Source organism: Tympanuchus pallidicinctus, unplaced genomic scaffold, assembly GCF_026119805.1.
Source record: "Tympanuchus pallidicinctus isolate F22 unplaced genomic scaffold, pur_lepc_1.0 scaffold1, whole genome shotgun sequence".
Taxonomy (NCBI): domain Eukaryota; kingdom Metazoa; phylum Chordata; class Aves; order Galliformes; family Phasianidae; genus Tympanuchus; species Tympanuchus pallidicinctus.
In genome coordinates, this window is record NW_026294618.1 from 23,717,800 (window position 1) to 23,743,377 (window position 25,578).

General features: G+C 36.8%; 1 protein-coding gene across 22 annotated transcripts in view; it reads right to left on the reverse strand.

Annotated features, from left to right (window-relative positions):
* Positions 1-25,578, reverse strand: part of DST (dystonin) — a 293,579-nt gene that overhangs the window by 94,027 nt on the left and 173,974 nt on the right. For 14 of the 22 annotated variants that reach the window (XM_052694838.1, XM_052694728.1, XM_052694700.1 and 11 more), the window contains 13 exons: positions 21,678-21,812; positions 19,136-19,224; positions 18,124-18,259; positions 11,435-17,053; positions 11,074-11,220; positions 10,690-10,905; positions 10,360-10,506; positions 9,133-9,366; positions 7,159-7,311; positions 5,566-5,799; positions 5,018-5,299; positions 2,807-3,352; positions 1,291-1,467 (listed from right to left, as the gene is read on the reverse strand). In XM_052694838.1, the coding sequence (XP_052550798.1) occupies positions 1,291-1,467; positions 2,807-3,352; positions 5,018-5,299; positions 5,566-5,799; positions 7,159-7,311; positions 9,133-9,366; positions 10,360-10,506; positions 10,690-10,905; positions 11,074-11,220; positions 11,435-17,053; positions 18,124-18,259; positions 19,136-19,224; positions 21,678-21,812 (8,115 nt within the window). The other 8 variants (XM_052694767.1, XM_052694757.1, XM_052694749.1 and 5 more) reach the window with 3 other exon arrangements.

The following is a 25,578-nucleotide window of genomic DNA, read 5'->3' on the forward strand; positions in this document are numbered from 1 at the left end:
AGAAACCCAATACTCATGCCTTTTGTATTGCTTGCATGAAAATTGGCATTATAAGGGATATAATTCCTCCTGGCATAAGGGACAAAAGTTTAAATGGAGCTTCAAATTGTAATTGGCATTATTTCTACTTTTCTAGCGCTTGGTAGCACAAATGAACCTCAACTGTTTCAATGTTAAAAGTCCAAAATTAACACTTTCATTTGTGGTTTTCTGAAGTCTTACATAATCACTATGATTTGTCTCCCCTGATGTATCACATATATCATAGAGTTGGGCAATACCAGTTTGAAAGATTTGAAGGTTTGAAAGATTCTGTGTAGTCAATGTACTGCTTTTCAGACTCTTCTAAACAAAATGGTGAAAACATCCGCCTTCCAAGAGGCACTGACTATTGTTTATCAGCAGCAAACATACCAGACCTGCACAGACCTTCCATGTAACACTCGTAAAACAGAGATGAAATGTCTGAATAATAGCTTTGCTTACTGAGAAATGAAAAAGGAATTTGCATTTGAATTATGGTACAGATAATTGAATGTGTTTATGAAAATGTAAAAGTCAGTCTAAAAATGACAGACGGTACATAACTTTACACAAGCCATCACATTCTTTGGTTCCTAAAGCCTCCTCTAAACCTACACTGCCTAACTAGTGTTTTAACTTCATGAGCTCCATCACCATCCTGTCTTGCCTATGCCAGGATTTACATAAAGTTGTGAGTTAGTCTTTCAGTGGGAAAACAAAACAAAACAAAACAAAACAGTTTTTGTGTGCATTGCAAATTATGTTATATCTATTCTTAATGGGAGACGTAGCACTGGGTATAACTGGAGGAGGCAAACAGATCACGTACTGCTGATCTGCTGTGATCCCTTACTGGGGATAATGATGCAAAACAGAAATGTGAATAGAAAAAAAGGTCAGAGACAACAAATGGCCTTTGTTTATCAGGAACTCAGTCACAAGCCCTATCCTCATAGCAAACTGGAATTGCTAAATCATTTATTAGTTCAAAAACTTACCAGATTTTTACCTCTTGTTTGCTAAGTGCTAGAAAATACATCTAGCTTTCATCACTGCTAGTGGTATTTTGGTCTCCCATTTTATTTTCACTCTAGTTCTATTCAGATAACATTCTAGACAGATTGAGAACTATAAACATTGCCTGTAGACTTGCAAGACAAGAATTTGGCCTGCAGCCACTTGGATTATATTAGATAATCCATTTTTTTCTGACAAAAAGCAGTTCCTTTTAGGACAGAAGTGCTTCTGTTTTTTAAAGCTTTTCACCTTGGTTTCTTCCAGTTGTCTTTGGAGATTTTTGGGATCCACAGCAATTGGCTCAGATAGTTGTTTGTTCACAGCTACTTCAGAGGCCTGAAGACCTGACAGAAGTCCAGATGAAGCATCTTCATAATGCTGGTATTTATCTGCCAAGTCTTTAAGGTTATTTCCAAGGATGCTACACTAAAAGAGTAGAAAACAAACATGGAAAAATCCAGGCGTTAAACTCTGTGTTGTATTTCATAACAATCTCAAAATAATATTCTCACATCCTGAAATACTGCATGTTTTTTTCCTGCCATTATTCCACTCACTAACTGATCTCTAAACTAAGCTAAGACAGCTGGGCAGGCTGGACAGTTCCCTCTAGTTTGTGCTTCTCAAGAGTGATTTCGGATCAATGCACCAAAAACAGCAAACTGTACTCTAACCCGCGGTACTAGAATAGGGTAAGCTTCAGGAAAACTTGATCTCCAAATTAAAGATTGTTTATCAGCATTGTGACACCAAAAATATATTCAGAAAAAGGCATAAATTTCACTAGAATTGGTAGCATATGTTCATTAAAATACAGAGAACAGCTTTTTGTTTTCATAATATCTGCCCTGTAAATCCAAAATGATATAGCTCCTCCTATAAGTCCTATATTTTAGTATGCTCCTAAAATATACATAGTGAAACATCACATAAAAAAGCCAGTGGAACTATTTCAGTCTTTTCACACTTAAAATCTGACCATATCAAGTCATAATATTTATAAACAGCTATTTTAAATAATATTTAAAAAGTTATTTTAAATATTTCTATTTTGAACCTAAGATACACTGTATTTCAATATTTACGTTTGGTACTTGATCACCATCTGCTGGGCAAATATGTAACTCACTCACATAAGCAATTAAAGAACAGCTTTTAGATTCAAGATGCAAGCATATAAACTCACACATATCTACATATATTAGATATAAAAAATATATTTGTAAAAACAATCTACAACTTGAAAGATTTCACAAAACTGGAAGGTCTCACTTTCAAATTCCAAGCTTCAAGTTCTTGATTTACTAAGACAAATCTATTTTGTGTTGATTTTGTTCTGCATATTTATTGTCAAATACTTAAGGCACCTCTGTAACGTCTATGCTAAATGTGTATATGTGAAGGGAAGAATGTGGCAAGTCAACCAAAGTGAGATCACAAATAAAGTTATTGAGATAGGTCTTTTACATGGATAATAGTAAGTTCTTAAAAAAAAATTCACAATTATATCTTTAAATTCACACTCAAACTAAAAACAAGGAAGAAAACTTCAACCATTCAGAGCACTAGACTAAAGCAGAACTTTTGGAAAAGCCTCTTGTGGATATGTTTTTCCAGAGGAATTTTGTTAATTCTAGAGGAATTCTTAGTTAAGAAGCAAACAATTTAAAATTTCCCACAGTAACTTGTTTCATTAATTAACCCCTCTTTATACAAGTTGCCAAAATCACTGTAGTCTTTCCTACTCTGCGTAAATAAAACTTACCTTAGTGTAGAGAGATTTAAAACGATCTGAAGCTCTGTCCAGTTTATTTTGCACTTCAGCATAAGTAGCCGAAGTATCAATACCATCTTTGTCAACCTTGACACCATCTCTTTTGCTACATGACCTTGCAGCATCCAAAACTCTTTGTCCAGAAATCGTAATATACCGTAAATCACCCTTGTGAGATATAACGTCTTCTGAAAAACTCTTCTGCCTTTTCAATTTGACCATAATACCACTGAAGTCAGAAGCACCAGCCTCCAAGTTGTCAAGCTCCTGTTCTGCCTGCTGCAGCCAGGTTTCAAATTCACTATAGTCTCTATCAAATTTCTCAAGTTCTTCCCTCAGAGAATGAGTCATCTTCATCTTCCGTTCTGATTCAGCTAAAGCTGTCTCATACTGAGCCTTCAGCTCTTTCATGTTCCGCTGCATCTTCTCTTTTTCTTCAGGAGAAAGGTAGTGTCCTTGCTTCTCGAGTAGTGCCTGAGCAGACTGAGTTGCTATTATGACAGCTTGCTGCTGTGAAATAATTTTCTCATGTTGAGCCTGCAAGAAAAAGTTGAAAGAATACATGACCAGTCCTTTGTCAACTGATTTCATTACACAAGAACTGTCCTGAAATCTGTGATCTGAATCTTGTTTAGAAATGATGAGTAAAAAGAAGTCCATCAAAACAAAACTAGCTTTTCTATTTTTCCTGCTATTTATTTTAAAACATTTTTTGAGTAATTTGAGAGAACACTTGACTGCTGGTCACTAGATTTCTGTGCAGCTTCAAAATTTGAAGAAACAGCCAGTGGTAATTTTAGCCAAACACACAGTCCATGAATACTCCATTCAGTATTCAGATGTCACTGGAACTAGGAAATATGAGGATATATACTCAATAATTTATTTATTGTTTTATACTTGGGACGACATGCTTAATGTAATCAACATTTTCCTCGTTCTCTGTCACAAAATAGAATTCACTAAATAAAATACCCAAAGGTAGGCAAATTTTTAAATCAGAAGTGTTCCACTTCACTTAAAATATACTGTAGTTCCATTTCAAATAAATAGACCAAAAGGAACGAAAGCATAAGCGCTGAAAAGAGTATAGATATTTCCTTGTTCTATTCTGAGAGAACAAACATTCTTACACAAAGCTTTATTTTTAAATTCCAAGAGCACTGATTCTTATCAAATATACTTGATCATAAAACAGAGCCTTTTGACATTAAAGATCAAGAAACATTCTGTGCACGTAAATTGTTTCAAAAACATGTAAAATAACATGACATAGGAACTACTCCTATGCTAAATAAAATCCACATTTCACATTGATTCTTCCAAAAAATCTTGTCTTAAAGGTTCTCAATTCCTACGTAAAATAATTATGTAAAATGGACTGGTATGACTCTCTCCTATTCTATACTGGATAAAAACCCAGTAGGCATTGGGCACAGGAGCAAACAAACAAATAAACAAACAAACAAAAAATAAAATCATTCTGAAAAAGAAAAAATGTTATTGAAAAACAAACAAACAAACAAAAAAAAAAAACAGGAAAGAAAGTTCAAACTGGTACCAGCAATCAGCAGTACCAGTTTATCTACACATCCACCAAACCACACCAAACCACACAAAAGTTCTTGGTTGCTAAAATGTAAATCAATAAAGGCCATAAGGTGCCTCCAATTAATTTATCTGGAAAACCTGTTTTTAAAATGCTGCACTGTGGTTTGATGTAATTCATCCTTCTGAAGCCTTTAAATAGTGTTTGCCAAACTGTTATCTGCAACTGTTGGAAATCAGTATTCACAAGCAGGGGATTATATTTGGACATTACAACGATTTTTGAAAAAGTTTCATAAAAAGCATAAATCTATGTTGTTGCTTTTTGCATTTTCTTTCCTTGTAGTAGTAATAAAAATTTGACTGTCCTGTATAAATATCTCTCTATAAAACTTAAGAATAATAGACTCACCATCAGGATTTTCAAAATTTGCTTTCAAAAATATGCTTTTTCTTATTTTGCAGTAAATGATCACGGCAACATCGAAGAACTGACAAATTTGCAAAACATTCTGACTACTGAAAATCCTATCACTGTATCACTAACTTCCCATCTTCCATTCCAAAGTCTATTAAAGAAAGGATATTCAACTCTTGTTGAATGAAGACTGACACACTTAGCAAACAACCTGGAAGTAAATCCAGAAGCAGTACCTTGACTTTCTGATACTGTTGATTCAGATTATCGTCTGTGCTTTTCACTAGTCCATCCACCTGAGTTTCAATGTCTTGTTGAATTTCCAGCAGATTACCATTGACATCATCCTCCTCTCCTTCCAAAACCTTCACATCTCCCTCTTCAAAGTGTGTTCCATTCTGTTCTATTGCTTGCTTAAATTTCCTGCCATGCTCTGCTTCTTTATCCACATTTGATAACCAGTCTAAGAGGTTTTCTATTGTATTTTTACTTTCTTCCAGCTGTTCTATGGCTGCAACCTGCAATGAAATTACACAGTTTCAGTTCAGAAATCTTCAGGCACTACATAATAGCATATGCAAACAGTCTATTTAAAACACATCAGCAGTAAAAATGTGTTGAATGGCATGCATTTCACTGCTTATTTCATAAAAAAAAAAAAAATAGAACAGCAGTTTCTTAGTCACCCAAACGAAATACTTTATTTCTCCTCAGTATATCAATAGCAAATTGAAAAACGAATCCCCTAAAATACATCAGAAGTTCGAATAAAAGTACAAATAACCTTTTCTGTCTCCTGCTTAATTGCTGTTGTCATAGCTTTATCCAGTTCTTTTTTAGATTCTTCTGCCTTTTGGCTAAGGAGCAAACACTTGGTCTTTGCTTCATTCAGTTTCTGTTCAAGAACAGCCTTGTCCTCTTGCGACAACTTTCCTCCGTTTTCTTTTAAGAAGTTTTCAGTATTTTTCACAATCTCTGCCAATGTCTGGGCACTTGCTCTCATGTCTTTTTGTATCTCCTTTTGAGAAAAAAGAATCCAAAGATGAACCCACATCTTTCTGATTAACCTTATTACAACTTCCTCTGTTTTGAGGGCAAGCTGCTCTTTTTTAACCACAGAGAATAAATGCAGTATTACTGAACAGCTTATGGGAATATTAGAAAATATTCAGTCCAACATCTGACAGTGTTGATGCAGATCATTCTGTCCTTATCTCTTTCAAGAACAGCTTAGAAATTTAAAAAGAGAAAGAAAGGAAAGAAAGAAGAGAAAGAAAAGAAAGGAACGAAAGAAAAGAAAAAAGAGAAAGAAAGGAAAGAAAGGAAAGAAAGAAGAGAAAGGAACAAAAGGAACGGAAGGAATGAAAGGAACGAAAGGAAAGAAAGAAAGAAAACTACAATTTGGAACTCAGATTGCTTACACTCCTATCCAGAAGTCTGAATATTAGTCTGTTAGACAATCACAATATTGATATTTATTTAAGAAAAAAAAAAAAGAAATATGCTATATTATTTCTTCTCTCCCAAGAATACACCCATTTAGGTTCTAATTTCTTCAGACAGTTATGTTAACAGGTGCCCTGAGGTATCTATGTTTTTCCACAGATTATAGAGATCTTATACCAACTAGGTGCGTTTCTTTGAAGATAAATAAGGTAAGGCAAGATGAATCAGAAAATTTAAATCTTTACTAATCTTGATTTGGAGCTCTATCCTGTAATTACTGAAAGCCACTACTAGGAGAAGGAGGATGAAGAAAAGTGCCAAGTCCTTCTGTCTTAAAACTATCAAAATCAGAGTTAGCGTCACTCAGGTCAGAGGAAAAGCTTATAGACTGGCTAAAAGCCAAGGTCCTTATAGGAAAGCAAACAAACTGAAAGGATTCTGGTACATAAAACATCTACAAGATTGAAAGCATTGCTAGAAAAAAACAGAACTGTCACCAAAACCTTGCATTTAATTCCTCAAAATACTTTAAGAGGGTGTAAACACTCCATGATAGTAGTTAAAAACCTAGTTATATTATTTTAGAATGATTAAGTGTAATCTTATCACATTTGAGGGAAAAAAAATCATAAGATGAAGATTCATGTAACAGATTTATACTGCCACCTGAGTGCTTCTTGAAATATCTAGTAAACACACCCTATTCTAGTGTCTTCCAAGTTTCTTACATCCCACTGGTTCATACTGGAGCATATTCATGAGCAGCATTTTAAAGGCACACCATTAAGACTTCACCTTTGGTAGGTCAAACAAATCTATATTACTCTCTCGATAGTCTTGTTATTCAACAAAGGAGCCTAGTCACTCTCTTCTGCACTCATCTTTCTTTTATATACATAACTATAGATATATATAATAGAATTGCACACACCTCCTGTCTCGTCTGGTACTGTTCTAGCTCAGCCTTGCTGTCTCCAATAACAAGAGACTCTTGTTGTCCAATGAGTCGATTTTCAGTCTGTGTAAGCATATCACATATTTCTTGCAGTTTCTCTTTGCATTCTTGCTGTCGTTCAGCCACATCCTATATTAGAGGCAAATACAATTGAACAATAAAACAAAAACTTTCCTGCTATATGAACTAACAGACATTCAAATAGCAATTAACCTTTGAACATCAATATTGCAAAGCAATCTTTTCAAAAGTATGCTGTAAACATGATAGCAGTGGTACAAATAGCAAGATGAACATATAGAAGTTATGGATAAACCTCAAATATGTTGTAAGTAAAAGAGACCATGTTTGATGGAATTGCCCAAGAGAAGTCTGGCCATGCACAAATGTGAAAGATGAAATCTCCAAACGACAGGAGTGAAAGTCCAGTCTCTTTAGCCGCTTGAAACCTGTGGTAAACACTATTAATTCTGCAAAATGATATCAAAACAGAGGTTAGTTGTGATCGTGAGTTAGCTCTTTTTGATATGCACATGTTACCTGAATAGAAAATGCTGACTTCTTAAGCAGTAGAAAAGAACAAGACATGCAAGAACATTACTGTTATCACATCCTAGAAAAATATCTATGTCTTTCCTCTACTCAATTTTATATTTGTTTGACAAAGTACAGTGGAAGCAAATGTTCTTCAAACAGCAAAATAACTCAAAGCCCTCCAAATGCTGAAACACCTTTCATTATGCACAGGCTGGGGAATGAGGTGGCAACTCTGAGTCTTCACAGTGCTTCTACAACAGAGGAGAAGATGCAGTCATACAGCAGCATCCTACCCTTCTTTTACTATCAAAACAAATGTGGCAGTGTTTGCCAGCTGCAGCTATGCCAGTTCAAGAGGTAATTGTACCAACTTGACTCGTGGTTTTTCCAAAGTCCACCTCTACAATCAGAAATCTGATTCACTCTTATTTCTATCCCTCTAACCTGTCTCAGCCAAAACAAGTTATGATAAAAAAGATTTAAAAATCTGGCACTTGACCATAAATACCTAGAAAATGATCATACAAGCAGATGACATTGCAAGTCAGAGGAAAAGAAAACTTGTCAGAAGGATAGAAGTGATAAGCAGTGGTGGGATAGTAAACTTGATGATTAATATAGCTGCAGCCAGAAGAGGACAAAGAGTTCACTGCTTTATTTGGACAATACGTAAAAGAACAGATCCTAATGTCTGAAACTGTACCTGTCCTAACCTAACATATATTTCCTGTGAACTGTCACTGTAACAATGAAAGAGAAAAATGACAAATCTTCAGACTTCATAGAATCATAGAATATCCTGAGTTGGAAGGGGACTCACAAGGATCATCAGCTCCCAGCTCTACACAGGACCACCCAAAAATTCAAACCCAATGTCTGTGAGCACTGTCCAAACACTCCTTAAACTACAGCAGCTTGGGGCCATTCCCACAGCCCTGTGCAGCCCGTTCCATGCCCACCACCTCTGGTGCAGCCCTGTCCCTCACCCCCAGCTGCCCTCCCCTGCCCCTGTTCCCTCAGGCCCTGTCGTTGTCACACAGAGCAGAGCTCAGCGCTGCCCTGCGCTCCCTCTGAGGAGCTGCAGCCGCCATCAGGCCTCCCCTCAGGTCCTCTGTTCTGGGCTGAACACACCAAGGACCTCAGCACTCCTCGTATACCTTGTCCTTGAAACCCTTCACCATCTTTGTCACATTCCTGAGGATGCTCTCTAACAGTTTTACGTACTTCTTATATTGTGGCACCCAAACCTGCATCCATTGCTCAAGATGGGGCCACACTAGATCAATCTTTGTAGAACAGTGAATGTATCTGAAGTGAAACTGAGAAGGTAGGAATACAGTTAATACTGCCTGCTGGTATTAAAATTCCTCACCCATACATAAAAACAGCACACATTTACACAGAAAAGCAAACCTTCTGGTCACCCAGCTCTTGCGCTGCCTGTAACTCAGTTTCTAAACTCTCCACTTGAGATGTTACAGTTTCCTGCACCTCCTGAAAAGATTTCTGAATGGTATTTAAGAGCCTCAGAAGCTGTTTGCTCTGACTGGGAGAAAGATCCTGGGCGTGTTCAGAAATGAAGAACTGAACTTCAAATGCAGTGGACTCCAGTTGCATTTTTGTACGAGCAACCTCTGCAGCAGTGTTCTGTAAGTAAAGACAAGGGAATGAATAGCAAGGAAGACAAATTCAGCACAAATAAAACACAGAGTCACTACTTTCTGCACTTAGCTCCTGTTCCAAAGTGCTTTTGAGAGACACTTCAGGCACAGTAAATCAAACCTGTGTCAGAATCATTCTGGCACAGTCCATGAGCATATAATAAATAAAATGACCTTGGAAACCTCTAGTCTTTCTTTTGCCTTCTAATGCATGTCTGAAAACTGGCTGCCCTTCAACAATAGAGAATTTATGGTGAATATACACTGATGAAATGGCAGGCGTGGTTTAAGTTTCCTAGGTGCTAGGTCTAACCTAAAAATGTTAAAATATTTACTTGAGTGTATTCTCATTTTTAATTCCACAATGAAAAACTTTATTTCCAGCAGTGTATCAAATTATGCCCACAGCTGCACTCCTTGCAGCCCCTATGATAACACAACACAAACTGGAACACGATTAAAGTGCAGTAAAATTACGTTGTTTTTTTTTTACATTTACACACAAAGGTGTATGAACATTACTAAAAATTCATCTGGTTTGTTTTTCACAGCTCACTTCACTCAAGTGGGTAATTAAGAGGTTGTGGGGATTATTTATTATCTTTTCCCCTCTTCTCACAAGTTAATTACAGTTAATTAAAATTAATGAAACTTCAGCAAAGAAAATGGATCTTATGAATAAAGATGTTTTGAAAGATTTAATATTAATAATTGAAATATCTGTAACATCAACTAGATTACCAAGAAGGATGAGATTTATTATAACAAATGTAAGTAGAATAGATACTTTTCTCAGGAAGTCAAAATGTCCAAAAATTCTAAGGAGAAAAAGCAAATCAACAGTACATGGATCAGTACAGTGGGTCATCAAGTAATCGTCTCCCAGGTTTATAAGCAGCTATACAAATACTAGCCAGTAGTTCATACCACACAGTAACAGCTGCCAGAAGCACCAACATCTGCCACAAAGAATACTTACTTTGAGTAGCTTTAAGCTTTGCTTCATATCTTCTATGTCACTGGTATTCACTTTGAAGTCATTCATGATTTTACTGTGTTCTGTGATCCAGTCTGAAAATGTCTGGAGTTTGCTTAGAAGTTGCTGGTGCAATTCTGCAAGCTTAGACTAGGAAAGAGAAGTTGTATATTCACTTATTTATGTGGAATCCTGTCACGTTTTCACACATTTCACACTAAATGAAATCATGCATGCACTTTACAGATTTAAAAGAAAATTTTTAAATTGTTAGCCGAATTACCTTAAGAAAAGTAAGACAAAACATACAAATGTACACTGATAAAAACATACCATTTCCAAGTCAACAGAACAGACTATTTGTTTTGCTCGTTTCGAAGACATATCACAGATCATCAAAAATGCTTCCTCCAAATAGTCATAGCTTATCTTTAGCTCTTTAAGTTTCGCTTCAGGGATATCTTTGTGATGAAACTTTAAGAATTCTTCTGTCAACTTCATGTCCTTTTTTAGGATAATTGCAAAGGCAGCCAATCCTGATTCAAATGACTACAAAGAGAACATATATTCAAAATGCGTTAAGCTAATAAGCAAGAAAGACATTATATCTGGTTTACTTAATTAAATTCAAATTCACTCTTTTTTTCTCCTTACCCCATCTCAGGTCTTCTACTAGCTACATCACTGAAGTACAAGCATAAAGAATACTTCACTGACCTCTAGTTGTTGCAATTGTTCTTTTAGTACTTCCAGGTTGCTACTAATAGGTTTCTGGTTTTCTAGGTGTCTTTTCACCTCTTGAACCACTGCCAAATGCTCTTGCATTTTGTCTCTTAACTTCAAACATTCCTGTTCTCCATCAACCTGAAAATGGGTTTTAACAATAAACAATAAGGTTTTTGAAACTGACAATTTAAAAATAGGCAATAAAATTTATTTTAATTCTAATTTTAATTGTTTAAAATCATTTATTTTTGAAATTATTTTTCCAGTTTAATTATTGTCTCCAGCAATTGGAAAGATTCATGTGATTCCTTTGACACAGGGCACACAGCACATACCAGCTGTTGTTACGTACCTTGCTAGTGAAATTGTCATCCAGGAGTGTTTCTGTCGTGTAAGCGGGCCCAGTAAAGCCTCTGAAGAGGCTGTCTGTCTTCTCATGCTCCTGGTCACTTTTCCAAGCATCAGCTGTGTCATCTGCCAATGTTTTCTCTTTAGGAATTTCTGATCCAAACTCTGACTGTTCTGTTGAGAAAAGAGCACAAAGCCTATCTACTTTGCTTTTACCTTCATGTGCTGTGGTGATGTCAGCACCCTGTGAGCTCGTAAGCAAACTACTTATCAGCTCCTCTAATTTCCTCTTACTTTCATCTCCAGATGACATTTTGAAAATTTTCGTAAGTTCAGAAGCCGTAAGATTAGCAGTAGGAGTTTTCACCTCTTGTTCTATTTCACTCTTCATTTCATCTGGATCACTCATCTTCTGGTTACAGAATTCCCGCTGCAGAATATCACGAAGAAGATCAGGACTTCTGCAATCAGGCCAAAGCAATGAAAGTGCATCACCATCCTTTGTGTGTGTGCACGGTGTGGTATTCATTAATGCCTCTCTAACAGTACTGCTCGTTTGCTTGAGTTGTGACTCACTGAACATGCTGCTTCCAAGCTGGGTGCTTCCAACCATTCTAAGTAAATTTTGCATTAGAATTTTGGTATCGGAGTAACGTAGTGGTTCACCTTCCTCCTTGCCGTAAGTATGTCCCAATTTTAATTTCCTTTGTAATATATTATTTAAGTCTTCCATTAGTGTGTCAGGCATTTCTGGTGACTGTGAAAAACCTTTCTTTACTTGAAAATCTTTGGAAGGTCCCACTTTGTTCTCTAATGATTCCATGCATGATTGTTTTTTGAAACCACTTTCAAAGGAAGAAGTCTCGCTGGCCATGAACTTTTCTCCCTTTTTGTTTTTCAGTGCTTCAGATTCTCTCTGGGCAACATTATTCCAGTCAGCCTCTGTGCTGCTCAAAATTGCAGAAGAAAGATCAGTGGAATGTGTATGACTCCCAGAAGGTAGAGCTTCAATCTCATCCCCAGATTCTTTTGCATCCTCAGTGCTTCCTGAGGCACCTGCTTTTATGAGCGTAAATTCATCACCATTGCTGTCCTTATTTTCTGAAAGGTCTTTAAGAACATTGTCCCTTTGACAGACCAACGTCTCTTTAGTCATGCTAATTTCCTTTGGCTTCACTGAAACAGTTGGGGGGAAGGAGTAAGTGTTAAATTCTCTTGAATGTATTTCTTCTATATTGAGCAGAAATTCTTTTTCATTCTGTAAACTATTTTTCACCTGTTCTATGTCCTTAGGGCAACAGGATTCAGTTTCATCCAATTCTGAATTATTTTTTCCTTTTAAGCTTGCTGTAAATTGTTCTAGAGAAGATGAAATATTAAAATCTCTCTTAAATTCAGTTGATATCACACCCCTTTCAACATCAGGCCAAGTTTGACCAATATTTACTTTCTCATTATTTGAAATAATTTCTGTATCAGCTTTAACCGTTGATGCATCAAATATTTCCCCAAGACTTTCCATATGAATGGGACTTTTATTTAGTTCCATGACACCACATTCCTTTTCAATATTTACTCCATTTTCTGCCAGAGTTTCAAAATCTCTTCTTATTTCACCATGCTTCTTGTTGGTAATTGGATGTACTCGGTCACAAAGTAAACTAACATCATCACTAGCATAATGCATATCTGTGAGGAATTTACTCTCCTTTTGGGATGAACTTTCCTTTAGTTGTTCCAAACCAGCCACATCACTTAATGCTTTTTCCTCCGCAAATACTGCTTCTTTTTGTCTTTGCCCATGATCTAAATGTAACACTGGCACAGTATTACAGCTTTTGTTCATGCTGTGAATAAAGTGTTCTGATAGAAGCAAATCTGTCTTAGCATTTTCATCATCTCCAGTACCTTGCTTTGTAATTAGGAAAGGTGTTACTCTAATGTCAGATATCATAGTATCATCAAGAAAGTGTGTTTTATTATTTTCTTCACTCTTACAGGATATACATTTCGTGTCAAAGGTATTTTCAGACTGAATATCCTCAGTAATATCTTCTGACATGTTTTCATTTTTGGGAAAAGTTCCGTAGTCATTTTCTGGTTTTTGTTCACTTTCTTGTTTGCCCATACATGTATCAACGCATCTTTTCTCACAGATATCTGATGCAGTTTCACATTTTCCCAAAGATAGTTCTCCATTTCCATGATTAGACTGGAATTGCAAATTATACTCTGTCTTGTGGCCTAAAGAATAGCAATACTCATCAATATTCTGATTATTTTCCTCTCTATTTTCTATGTCCCCTGCAGGAATTAACATCTGGTCATCTCTGCTTTTACACTGATCATGTGAATAAAAAGTATCCATTTCTTCTTCACTGTCAGACTCAGTATCAGAGTCATCATAACTATCATAATCCAGATAGTCATAATCATAGTCTTCCTCCTCCTGTTTTCCTTCCGATTCATACTCACAGTAGTCACTTGCTGCTTTCATTTCATCTTCTTCGTTTCTGTCTCGCTGTGTTTTTGTTTCATACCTCTTCTGAAAAGAAGTACAGCATCCCTCCCTTCTTTCTTCACTGCCCAGAGTACCTGGTAATTTTTGTTCCTCTTCAAAGTTCCTTGTTCTTTCTCTTTCCTCTTCAGGGGCTGTTTCCAAAGTTTCAGCACTTGTAGAAGCTACATTAACACCCTCAGTTAGAGCTGTCTGATTTATGTCTCTAATGTCATGGACGTTCTCTCCAGCATTAGTTGGAAGTTCCTCATAAGAGCTGTTCTCTTCTCTCAGAGCTATCAGACCACCTCTCTCCTCTAGAAATCCTGACGGAACATTCTCTGGCTCTGGTGTATCATCATCCTCCAGATGTAAGGTATGAAAATCATCATCATCTTGAGGGGTGTCATAGGAATCGTCATCAAATTGTGGAGTACCATAGAAATCACTGTCATCATCATCAACCTGAGGAGTTTCATAGGCATCATCATCATCATCATCATCATCATCATCATCATCATCATCAAACTGCGAGCTGTCCTCTTCTGAGACTGCCTCACTACAATCATGCTGTGAGCAGCTACTTTCAACCTGTGGGATGCTATCACTCCCTTCTAGTGATGAGTCAGAACTACTGTCTCCAGGTAATAACTTGTCAAACACAAGATCGTTTTCTTCTACTGATACGCTTTGTGCCATGCTGTCACTGACCCCCTCAGGTGGTCCATCACGTGTAACAGTACTGGCCTCCAACAAAGGCCTCCACTGTATTTCTCTACTGTTTTCTAGACATAGTTCACTCTGGAAATCAGTACTACCATCCAAAGACTGCCTGCGATGTCTATATGGACAGCTCTCTAGAGATGGCCTATTATGTACATCAGTGTAGTCCAGCGGAGGTTGTTCACTGTGTCCATTACCTTCAAATTGCAGTGTGTCACCACACTGACTATCTGATTCTTCTGGAATTCTGTATTCAGTATCTGTGTTGAAGGATGAACCAAAACTTCCTTGAAAACCATCTTTCTCAACATTACCCAGTGCCATTCTATAACTGTCAGGTTGCAATACATGAGGCTCGTATTTTGTGAAGGTCTTTTCCTGGTCTGTCCAGATTTCATTATCTGACAAGTCATTCACACTCAAGGAACTGTATAAGGTTTTATCATTTCTGTTTTCCTTACCCAGATTATCTGTCATAACAATCTCTTCTTTTTCTGTATCTGACATAAGATTTAGATTTGAGTCATTTGGAAAAACTCCTTCAGTGTTTCTTGAATTTGCTTTCTGATCATTATGCTTATACACCTCTAATGGTGTCCACTCAGAATCCTCCAAAAGACTCTCGAGTGCATTTCTGTTCCTGAAATTTTGAGTGTTACTTTCTACACTTTTAAGTTCTGCAGGTTTATTTAGCAGCATCTCCACAGTAAACTGTGATTGTTCAGTACCAGTATCACTGCAAACATCTGATCTACATGTATCTTTTCTCTGTGAACACGTATAATTCTCCAAATCTTCAAAGTGAATTAACTTCTTGTCATCAGAAGTATTTTCAGCACCTGAAGGACCACCTTGAACACTGCCTATAATATTACTGAAGTGGACACTGCCAGCTGACTTTAGATTAATTCCTTTTGGACTTATGTGTTCGTTGTTGAAAGCCATTTCTGACACATCAGTAGTGTATGCAGAACTATCCCCTTCCAGAAACATATTGATGGCTTCCTGCAATCGTCCATCATATAACAGAAGTCTTCCTCCAGTGTTTGCATCCATATAACTATTCACCATCAGATAAGATATGAACAATTTCTTAGCTTGGTCTGAATTACGACATGCAGGGTCTTCTGTACCAGAATCTTCCTGTTCCTCTTCACAGTCATGAAATAAAGATGACACGACTTCATATGACGACAACCATTTTGCAGCATTTTTACAGGAGGATTCTAATTCTTCTACACCAGGCATTTTATCCGGTAAAGTCACACTGTTCAGAATAGATACAGTATTGATGTCTATTAACCCTGACTGTGCAGCCCTGTCTAGACTGAGTACTTCACAAGTTTCTGGAATGTAAAGTGCAGCTATTTTCTGCCTATCACTTAGAATTTTGAATGCCAGCTCACTTGTTATCATTTCTTGGTGCAAAGATGTTGATATGGGGAATATTTCACCTGTGTCAGGCCATATTAGTCCAACAAAGCCTCTCTGTGCTTCTAACACCAGCAGTGCACTGGTAGATGATATTAAATTGCATTGTATGGCTTCATCAACAGTCAAGCGTTGCCCAGAATTTGGACAAAGGATTCCACCCGTTTGAACCTGATGTGTGAAGATTCCACAAGCAGTGTCCTGACCTATAATCCCTTGACTCACAGCCTCTTCCACAGTCATTTGCTTCCCTGACTCAGGGTCAATTATACCTCCAGATATTATCTGAGCCCCCAGCAGCCTAAACATTGTTTCCCTGTCAATGAGTCCTTCATGGGCTGCTCTCAAAATAGTTATTTTCCTTCCGCATTTGAGTATGATTCTACCTTTTTCTTGTGGTTTCACTGGTAGGAGTCTTAACCCTGTTTCACCATGTATTATGCTTCTACGAAGCATCTGCTCGAGGGAAATCTTTTCAGCACAATTAGGGTCTATGAGATCTTTACAAGTGTCTTGTCTTTCCAGAAGCTTTGCATATAATGCTGGAGAAATCAGGTTTCTCTGGAAAGCATTCTGCAAAGTCAGGTGCTCTCCAGTAGATGGCAAAATCAAGTGCCCACTTGAAAGCTGATTCTCAAGAATTTTAATAGCCAAAGGTTCTGAAATTAGACCTTGTTCTAAAGCTGATATAACGGGAAGATTTGATAATGTTGACTCTGAAATAAGCTTCTTTGCATTATTTAATTCCTGTAACTGCAATAGAGTCTGGTCATCAATTAGGGCACAAGCTTTAGCTTCTTCCAAATCATAACATATTCCTAATTCTGGAGAAATTATTCCAGTAAGGATCAGCTGATTCTCGAGCAACCTAACTCCAGTGTCATAGTCAATAAAACCTTTTAGAATAGACTGAAAAATAGAATGGACTTCTCCAGTCGTTTGGTCAATGATACCAGCAATGACTTTATGCACCTAAAAAGAAATACAAAAGAACAAGTATCACTATTTTAGACTAATTTCAAATTTACTTTTGCTTCTGAATGCATGATAAGCATAAGAACTTGTACTTACCAGGACTGGAAGAATGCTGTGAATGTTAGCAGCTCAAACGCACAAGTGATCTATGTCAGTCATTGAACAGCACACGATGTGATAAAAGATTTAAAATCAACATGCATCTGTGAATTAAAAACTTATGCTTTGCATACATAAATAGGGTTAGTGAAAGACAATAGAAGAGATGATTGCAGAGTGAGCAAATAGAACATATTACCTGAAAGGCAAATTTTCATGCTCTAAATGTCTGTGAAATGTTAGAACTTCAGAAACAGTATGTGATTCAAAACAACCATGCTATTCATGTTTACAGCATACAGCACTCCTGTATATACATCCAACATTATGGAATCAGATATTCTAGGACCAAATAATGCTTTTAGTTTGCATGGAAAGCATGAAGTCAGTTTGGCAACATTATTTAAAGTAATTAAACAGACACTGCCTCCAAACGAGAAAATTCATATGCAACATTTTTTTCAGAAATCCATATTTAAGATTGAGATCTATTAGCAAATGGATACAGTGTCTCAGGGTCACTAACATTATTATGCACTTTCATTTTTCTATCCAGATAAATTTTAAGAAAAACTGAAAGTAGATTTCTTCTGAGGACACTTCTGAAGGATATATGGAAGACATTAACATGTTACTTTATGGTGTCCTTTCTGCAGCAGACACAGACTTATATAGCAGTCAAAGAATGGCTTTTATGAGAAGAGTTAAGCAATGAATGTTTATCTTTCTTCATGCAAGGCACACATTATCAAGACTCTTCACAAAAAAACCTGATGAGTGGAGTATTCATATGCACAGGTAAGGTAACACACAGTATTTCATAACTAATACACAAAACTTTGTCAGTTAAACCTTAAAATCCTTGACACACTGTTAATTACAGCTTCATTTTTCACCCATCACATATGGTTTCAAAACCATGCAGTAAAACTCAAAAGGCCCTGATATCCGAGTTTCCATCTTGCTACCTTTTCTTCCATCTTTTCATCATCCAAATAGTGTGCTTCCTGCAGCTGCTTCAAAGCTTCATTGGCTAACAAACTGTAGCTCTCCTGGAGGGATTTGACTTGTTTTTCCATTTCACCTCTCTCTTCATCTGTCATTCTATTAAAAAAAGAAACAGACAAACATACAAAAAAAAATAAGGAGGAGGTCTCTTAAATAATTTGTTGTCTGCCAATCTTTACTTTAAAAAAATGTAATAGCTGTTTATAGCTACTCGGATTAAAAAAAAGGTTAATCTACAATTTATTTCGAATGATAGCAAACGCTTTCATCATTTGCATGTTCCTTTGCCAACTTATCACCAGTGAAGATGGGTACCAAGTAGTCATGAAGCACCTCAGCAATTTGCTAGTGTACTAAAATCAAAGATTCATGGAATCATTTAAGTTAGAAGGGACCTTTAAAGGTCAGCTGGTACAACTTCCTTGCAATGAACAGGGACACCTGCAGCTAGATCAGGAGCTCAGAGCCTGGTCCAGCCTAACCTTGAATGCCCCCAGGGATGGGGCAACAATCACATCTCTGAGCAACCTGTTCCCATGCCTCATCACTCTTACTGTAAAAAACTTCTTTCATTTTTCAAAATCTCCACTCTTTTAGTTTGAGATCATTTCCCCTTGTTCTGTCACAGGCCCTTCTAAATAACTTCAGATGAAAATGAAACAAATTTGAGATATAAAATTGAAATATTGATTTACTTTTGTTAATTATTTTTACTTCAAATGTCAATGATGATCTTGCACCCTTTAAGTTGACCAGAGGTACGTAAACCTAATCAAGCTCCTGAAATAAACAAAACTTAATCAACCTTTAACCAGAATGGTTGACAAAGTTTTATTAAAAAACAAAACAATAACAACAAAATCTGACACGTGTACGTGAAGTATAATTGGAACATGTGAATATACTTTCTTTATAAGCAAACAGTATGTACTGATTCCATTAATTTATTTGAAAAATAAAAGCATGCCTTACTTGTCACTGTGTTTAGCTAAAAATGCCTGAGTAGTCTGCAGAGCTTCAGCTATTTGTTCTTTCTTAGCTGACATTTCTTCAAGGGAAATCTGAAAAATAAACAAGTGTTCGAGATTTAACTATGCACAAATATAAAAAGAAAAGCAAACAAACAGCACAATGTTTCTAAGTGTGACAGAACTCAGTAGTGTAGGAACTTGAAATTAAAGAAAAGAGAAAGAAGCTATTCTTAGACCTATGTTATTTATTGTGAAATTCATTTATTATTGGATAAATCATTGCACTAGGTCTTTTGGTAAAATAAACTGAGTTAGAAAACAATTTGGTGAGCTAAACTGAATTTATTTCAAATGTTACTTGTTTAAAACTTAATCATTTAAAACCACTGAGTATCTGGCAAAGTTTAAAGTAAATTCACAAAGATATGTATATAACGGCCATGCTCAAGAAATTGCACACCGCAATAAGAGAGAGTAACTTTTTATAAAGCACATCAGAAGGCCTCAAACTTCACGAAATTCATTGACAGATAAATGCAAATTTAGATACTCAGAAAAAAATGAATTGTTTATTAAAATTCTCCCTCTATCGTTTGTGTCATTCCCACTCAAGCTCTAGTTCTGGCAGAGGAACTTGCAATAATTTAATCTTTTAATTTTTCTGAGAAACTGCCTGCAGTTCTTCAGACAAAAGCACTACCTTTGATTTTGGTTAAACAAAGGGAATGGCGGGGGGAGGGAGTGGCAAGGGTTTTGTTAACAAGGCAGGGGTAAATTCAATGCAGGTGCTAAGTCAACTCTGGGAAGGTGCCCGGAAAGAGCGTAGGCTCATGTGGGCTGGGACACAACAATTCTGTCTTGATCAGTAGATTTTGAACACCGTATGTCTTTGCATTCACTACCAGCAAGCCACAGTCCCACAGTTCGTGCTGCTTGGACAAAAACACGGACAGCAAGCACAGTATGCTGAACATGAGAAGACATGAGTTTCCCTTTCCTCAGGGTACTGGCATCACTATGATTGCTGTATATGCTACGTCACTACTGGCAGCAACTTCTCCACCCCCGTTCCCAATGGCTACCCCTCAGAACACCCTCAAGTGTATGTATGAAATGTGCTTCAGCTAACATCAGCTATCAAAATAAAACAACAACAACAACAAAACTATAAAAATTAGCTATCAGGTTTGTACCAAACGTGTTGAGGCATCCATGTCAGACAGTGAATACAAAGCTAGGCATCTCTGGATGGTGCTCACTATCTCACAGGCTGTAATGGAAACACCCTCAGGAAATAGCTGCCTGCAGGTGGCAAGAGGAAGCCAAGACAACTAACCTGCATGTTACTTCTTGAGGGCTCAAGCTGTACTGGGAAGATGCCAATGTAGCTTTCGTGGTAGGCTTAGATGCTCCAAGGAGCATGGCGCTGGCCCAACACTAACAAAGGCTTTCACCACTATCATCAACAGGAGAAGCAAAAAAAAAGCCAATACTGAATGTTTTCTGTCAGTTACAGAACTAGCACTGGTCCCCCAAATATATCTGCTCTTTTATACTATGGAGCACATCATCTACAAACAAGCAGCGTGTTAGCACCGGTGGCAGCTGCAGGGCTGTCTGACAGCAAGTTCAAACTCTGCAGCTTTGACACCAATGCCAACGTCCAAAATAAGAACACAGGATCAAGCTGCTTGAAAGATGTGCCAAAATCGAGTTTGGATTAACTGACCAGCCAAACTATTTCTGAAGGATGTGGAAAAGACACCGCTCTGTTTTTCTGCTGCTCAGTGGGCAGGCAGGCCTTTATTTCTGGAAATCCTTTCAGGTCACTAAGCTATTTTGCATGACAAAGCTAGCAAGGAAACTACTAGAAATTATATGAAACTTTGGAGATGGAAATTCACAGTCAGACTAACAACTATACACACAACAATACTAGATCTGCCAAAAAAATGGGTGCAAGATGGGCCCCTTCAGCAGCCTGTGGAATAGTGTGGTATTAAAAAGGGCTCTGTATACCCTAAGGAGGCAGATTTGAAGAGGAATGTGCATCTGTTCAAAAACTTTCAACTACTGTCTCATAAGCCATCGTGTAAGAACACCTGAAATAACTTTTTAATAGAAAATGAGAAGAAACTTGGCTCAAAGGCCTCTCCTGTGAACATTCTCCATCTTGGTGTCAGGGTAGAAGTCACCAGGCTGATTGACTGAACTACTGCAGGAGCAGGCAGCAGAACTACTACTGCTGTACTGTCCCTTTACAACAGTCAAATTGTGGTGTGCAGAGCACAGCTTCTCTAAATTGACATTTTGCACTGTACACTTGCGATGCAAAAGGCAGCTTCTACTCATTCCTGAGTAACATTTGTATCCCTGAGTATTTATCCAATCCTCCATTCACAGCCAAACACAAAATTACATTTTAGTAAAATGTGGATGGCGATATGGAGAATAAAACAATACTTATGGAATATTTTGTCATTTCAATAAACGCAAAAAGCCAAAAAGGGTAAGTGTTATTTTACTAAAAGACATCTGTGTACCTGCTGCTTAGGCAAATCTGTTTTTTCAGCCTTTTCTCCTCCTTCTTTGCTGAGTGTCTTGCTGAGGTTTGACACCCATTTCAGTAAATCTCCAGCCTTCTCAACGTGTTCTTTTTTTTCTTCTTCCATTGACCTCTGATGAGCATCACAAATTGTAAAACACGTGTAAATGTAAGTTGTTGGAATATTTAACCTTCTTATCAATAGAAACACAGTTCTACCAAAATGGCAGTATTACCACATACCCTTAAAGTGATTTTCTTTTATTATTACCACATGCATTACTGCGACACTTTGATGTAGGAACAAAAATGCCACATTGTTATTGACATTAACAGAACAATTCCTCAAAAGATTCCTAATCAAGAAATGCTTATTCATACACATGTACATTCATTATACAATGATTGATATAAAGAAAAAGCACAGGCAATTACTCAGCAGATGAAACCTAAACAACATTTGCATATAAAGCATCTCTGAATTGCTGCCTTTGCATTACCCTCAGGAGTGGATATCTACAGCCAGCATAGGATATCAGTATCAGCAATCTATAGACATGGATTACTAAATTACAGCTCAGAAGAATACATTGCTTCTATGTCAACAGAAACAAGGACAATAAAAGTAAAATTGTATTTTTCTGCATAGGAAAATACATATGTTTTTCATAGTAACACAATATGTCAGTAGTTTGAAGTTTAGCAATACTTAGAAAACACATTTAAGCCCTTCCATGTGCAACAAGTGAAAATGAAAATATTTTATTTCAATGGATATTTTTTTAACTGGACATGCAACTGTAATTCATTTGCCTATTAAAGTATAAAAAAAATACTGTTAAGTTACCTGAAGTGTAGGAAAAAAAAAACAGGATATGAAATTTTATGATGTGAGTAGCCCATTAAATTAATAAAATATGAGTGTGAGAAAAAATATTTGCTTGCTTACTGAATTGCAGATTTAACTCTTGTACACTGTTTTGCCACCCTTGTACAATAAATTACATTTGCAAACTGATTTGTAATACTAAATGAACTAATTGAGTTGTATGAAATACTGCATTGTCTTCACTCACAAAATGGGCACTCTCTTCAGTTTTTAATGGAAGAATCTGACTCGTCTCACCTAAATGTATGCATTTCACATATACAGTAACTTCACTGAATTATAACTTCCAGTTTATAACGCCTATATGAAGGTAACATCTGATAAAGCCTTCAGATACACCCTGAACACACTCTGCTTTTTGACATTACTAATTTGCCTTACTTTACCTAAAGATTTACACTTTATAGCAAGTAATACCTAATTCCAGGTTACCAGTGTATACTAATTAGCTGTTTAAACTAATTAGTTTCAAAGCAACTCCATCAGACAACATAATCTACAACTTTCATAGAAGTCATTGTAGACCTTTTCCTTAACTTGAATTGATTTTACATCAGGCCTCAAGTAAGTACTATCATCTCTATTATGAAGCATAGTACAGACTAGAAATTCCTGTTTTCATGGGCTGAGCTGCTTCTAACAATCGTAGGCCAGTGTGGCAATCAAAAACAGCACTCTCTAAAGCCTCTTTGTAGGTTAGCTTCTTCTTTGTTTTGGGGCATGTGATAACTTTAACATACAAATCTTCATCTTTCACCTTTGTAGCTGTGACGGCATCAATAACACCACACTTAATCCCATCTTCCATTGTCAATCTGGAATGAGATTTCGGATCTATCAACCCACCAGTCAGGTACTGATACTCCAGGCAGCGCATACCCATTTCCTTGTCTAGGGCATTTGTACTCATAGCTTCAACAGCTGACATAACTGTATTCCTTACAGGGTGAATGATCCCTGTAAAGATTAGTTCACATTGCTGAATCTGCTTGGCACAACCATCATCAATTAATTCCCTTCGCAAAGCTTCTGAAACACTGTACTTTTTCCCAGTGAATGGATCAATTATGCCTCCTGTGCTGACCTGAGCTTCAAGACATCTGAGGGCTGTAACTCTATCTACCAGATTTCTGCGTGAGGCTTTTAAAACTGGAATTCTTTCATTGGTTTCAGAAAGCCAAAATCCTGCGATTGGACTGTTTAGGTCTTTCTTTGGTTGTGAACTGCTAAGTAAAATATCTCCCAACTCACTAACTGTGATTAAGCCCTCTTTGTATTTATTGACTAATGCTCTGTCAATTCTACCCTGATTGATGGCGTTCTCAATATTAAACTGCACACCAGTTTTATGGTCTGTAAGCAAAATAAAAGAACTCCCATCTGAATCAAAACACGTAGACTCTTTCCAATCAAATTCCTGTTTTGAAAGCTCAAGATACGTAGCTTTATCAATACTTTTTTTTTTATAAGCCTCATAGGAAGTCATTTCAGCTCCTGTTTTAATGTCTACTACAGAAATTCTATGACTTTTCTCTGCCGATGGGTTGCTTATTCTCCTTTCACCAATTGGAAGCAGTAAACAATTACTGCTAACACTGAACAAGCACATTTTTAGCAAATCACAGTAGTACATAGCTTTCCTGTTGTTTGGATTATGAAAACATTTCACATTACTAGAAGGTTCATGCAAAAACTTCAGAATCGTATTATTAAGCAAGCCAAGCTGCACTGCAGTTTCTGGAGGTACACGAACACTTCTTATGGGGTCAATAACCCCCCCAGTTGCAATTTGAGCTTCAAGGATATTTTTACCCTTTTTTCTTTCTAGAAGTCGAGCTTCCATAGCTTGGTACACAGATACCACTTTACCAGAACAGCAATATCCCAAAACAGCTTTTTCTGCTTCATGCAGTCTACTCTTGAATTCACTATCTACAAGCCCTCTAACAACTGAATCATCAACAGAGAATTTCTGACCTGTTGTAGGATCAATGATGAAACCAGTAGCTGCTTGGGCCTCTAAAAATGCTAATGCCACTGCCTTCCCTATGATTCTTCTCTTTGTTGCTAAAGAAAAAGACAGTATTTCTTTGCTGGATTCAAGGTACACTCCAGCTATAGCTGTAGGTTTAGTTAAAAATTTTTCAAGACTTTTCTGCACCTCGTCAATAGTTTTCTGCCCTGAATGGAGATGCTCAACAGTAAGCCTGTCTAGAAGTTTAACTTCAATCAATTGTCTGGCAGTTACATCACGTCGAAGACCTTGAAATTTAATATCATCATATTCTTCTGGAAAACATTCCAACTGAGTAGCAATATCAACAGTTCTCAAAATCTCTTCTCCTAAGAAAGAATTCATCTTTGCAAAGTCTTCTCTCCTAAACCCTTCAGATGTTTTGTATCCCTCAAACATTCTCTCTTCATTACCAAATGTCTTGTCATTCTCTTGTTTTAATGTTGTAACTTCAACATGCATGTCATACTGCTTGTTCTTCGCTATCTGTAAATAGGAATTTTTTGACACAGTGAGAAATAGATCTGCAAAACTTTGCTGCACATAATTCAGTTCTAAATCCACCACCAGAGAAACAAAAGGGAGAACCTGAATATATTAGAAAGGAGATCTGTTATCAGCACTGAACAGCACAGAAATATAGATAGCTAGAGATTTAGAATGCATTCATCATTTCAAATGTTTATTCAGCAATCAGAATAGGATTAGATTAAGCATCAAGATTTGTTGTTATTAGATGAACTTAGCACTGTTAAGCAAAGCACATTTTGACCAATGATGACACAATGGTGTATGCGAAATCTTATTTCCAACAAACCACATAAAATAATGTGTTTCCTGGATATTAACAAGCCTGCTACAACGGTTTAACGAAAAGCTGAGCAACAAAGTGAAAATGAAGAGGTCCCCTTCACCAACGTATGAGCATAAGAAACATGAGAGAGAACAAAGAATAGTGATAGAGCATAAATAAAAAATAGAATAGTAAGAGCCACC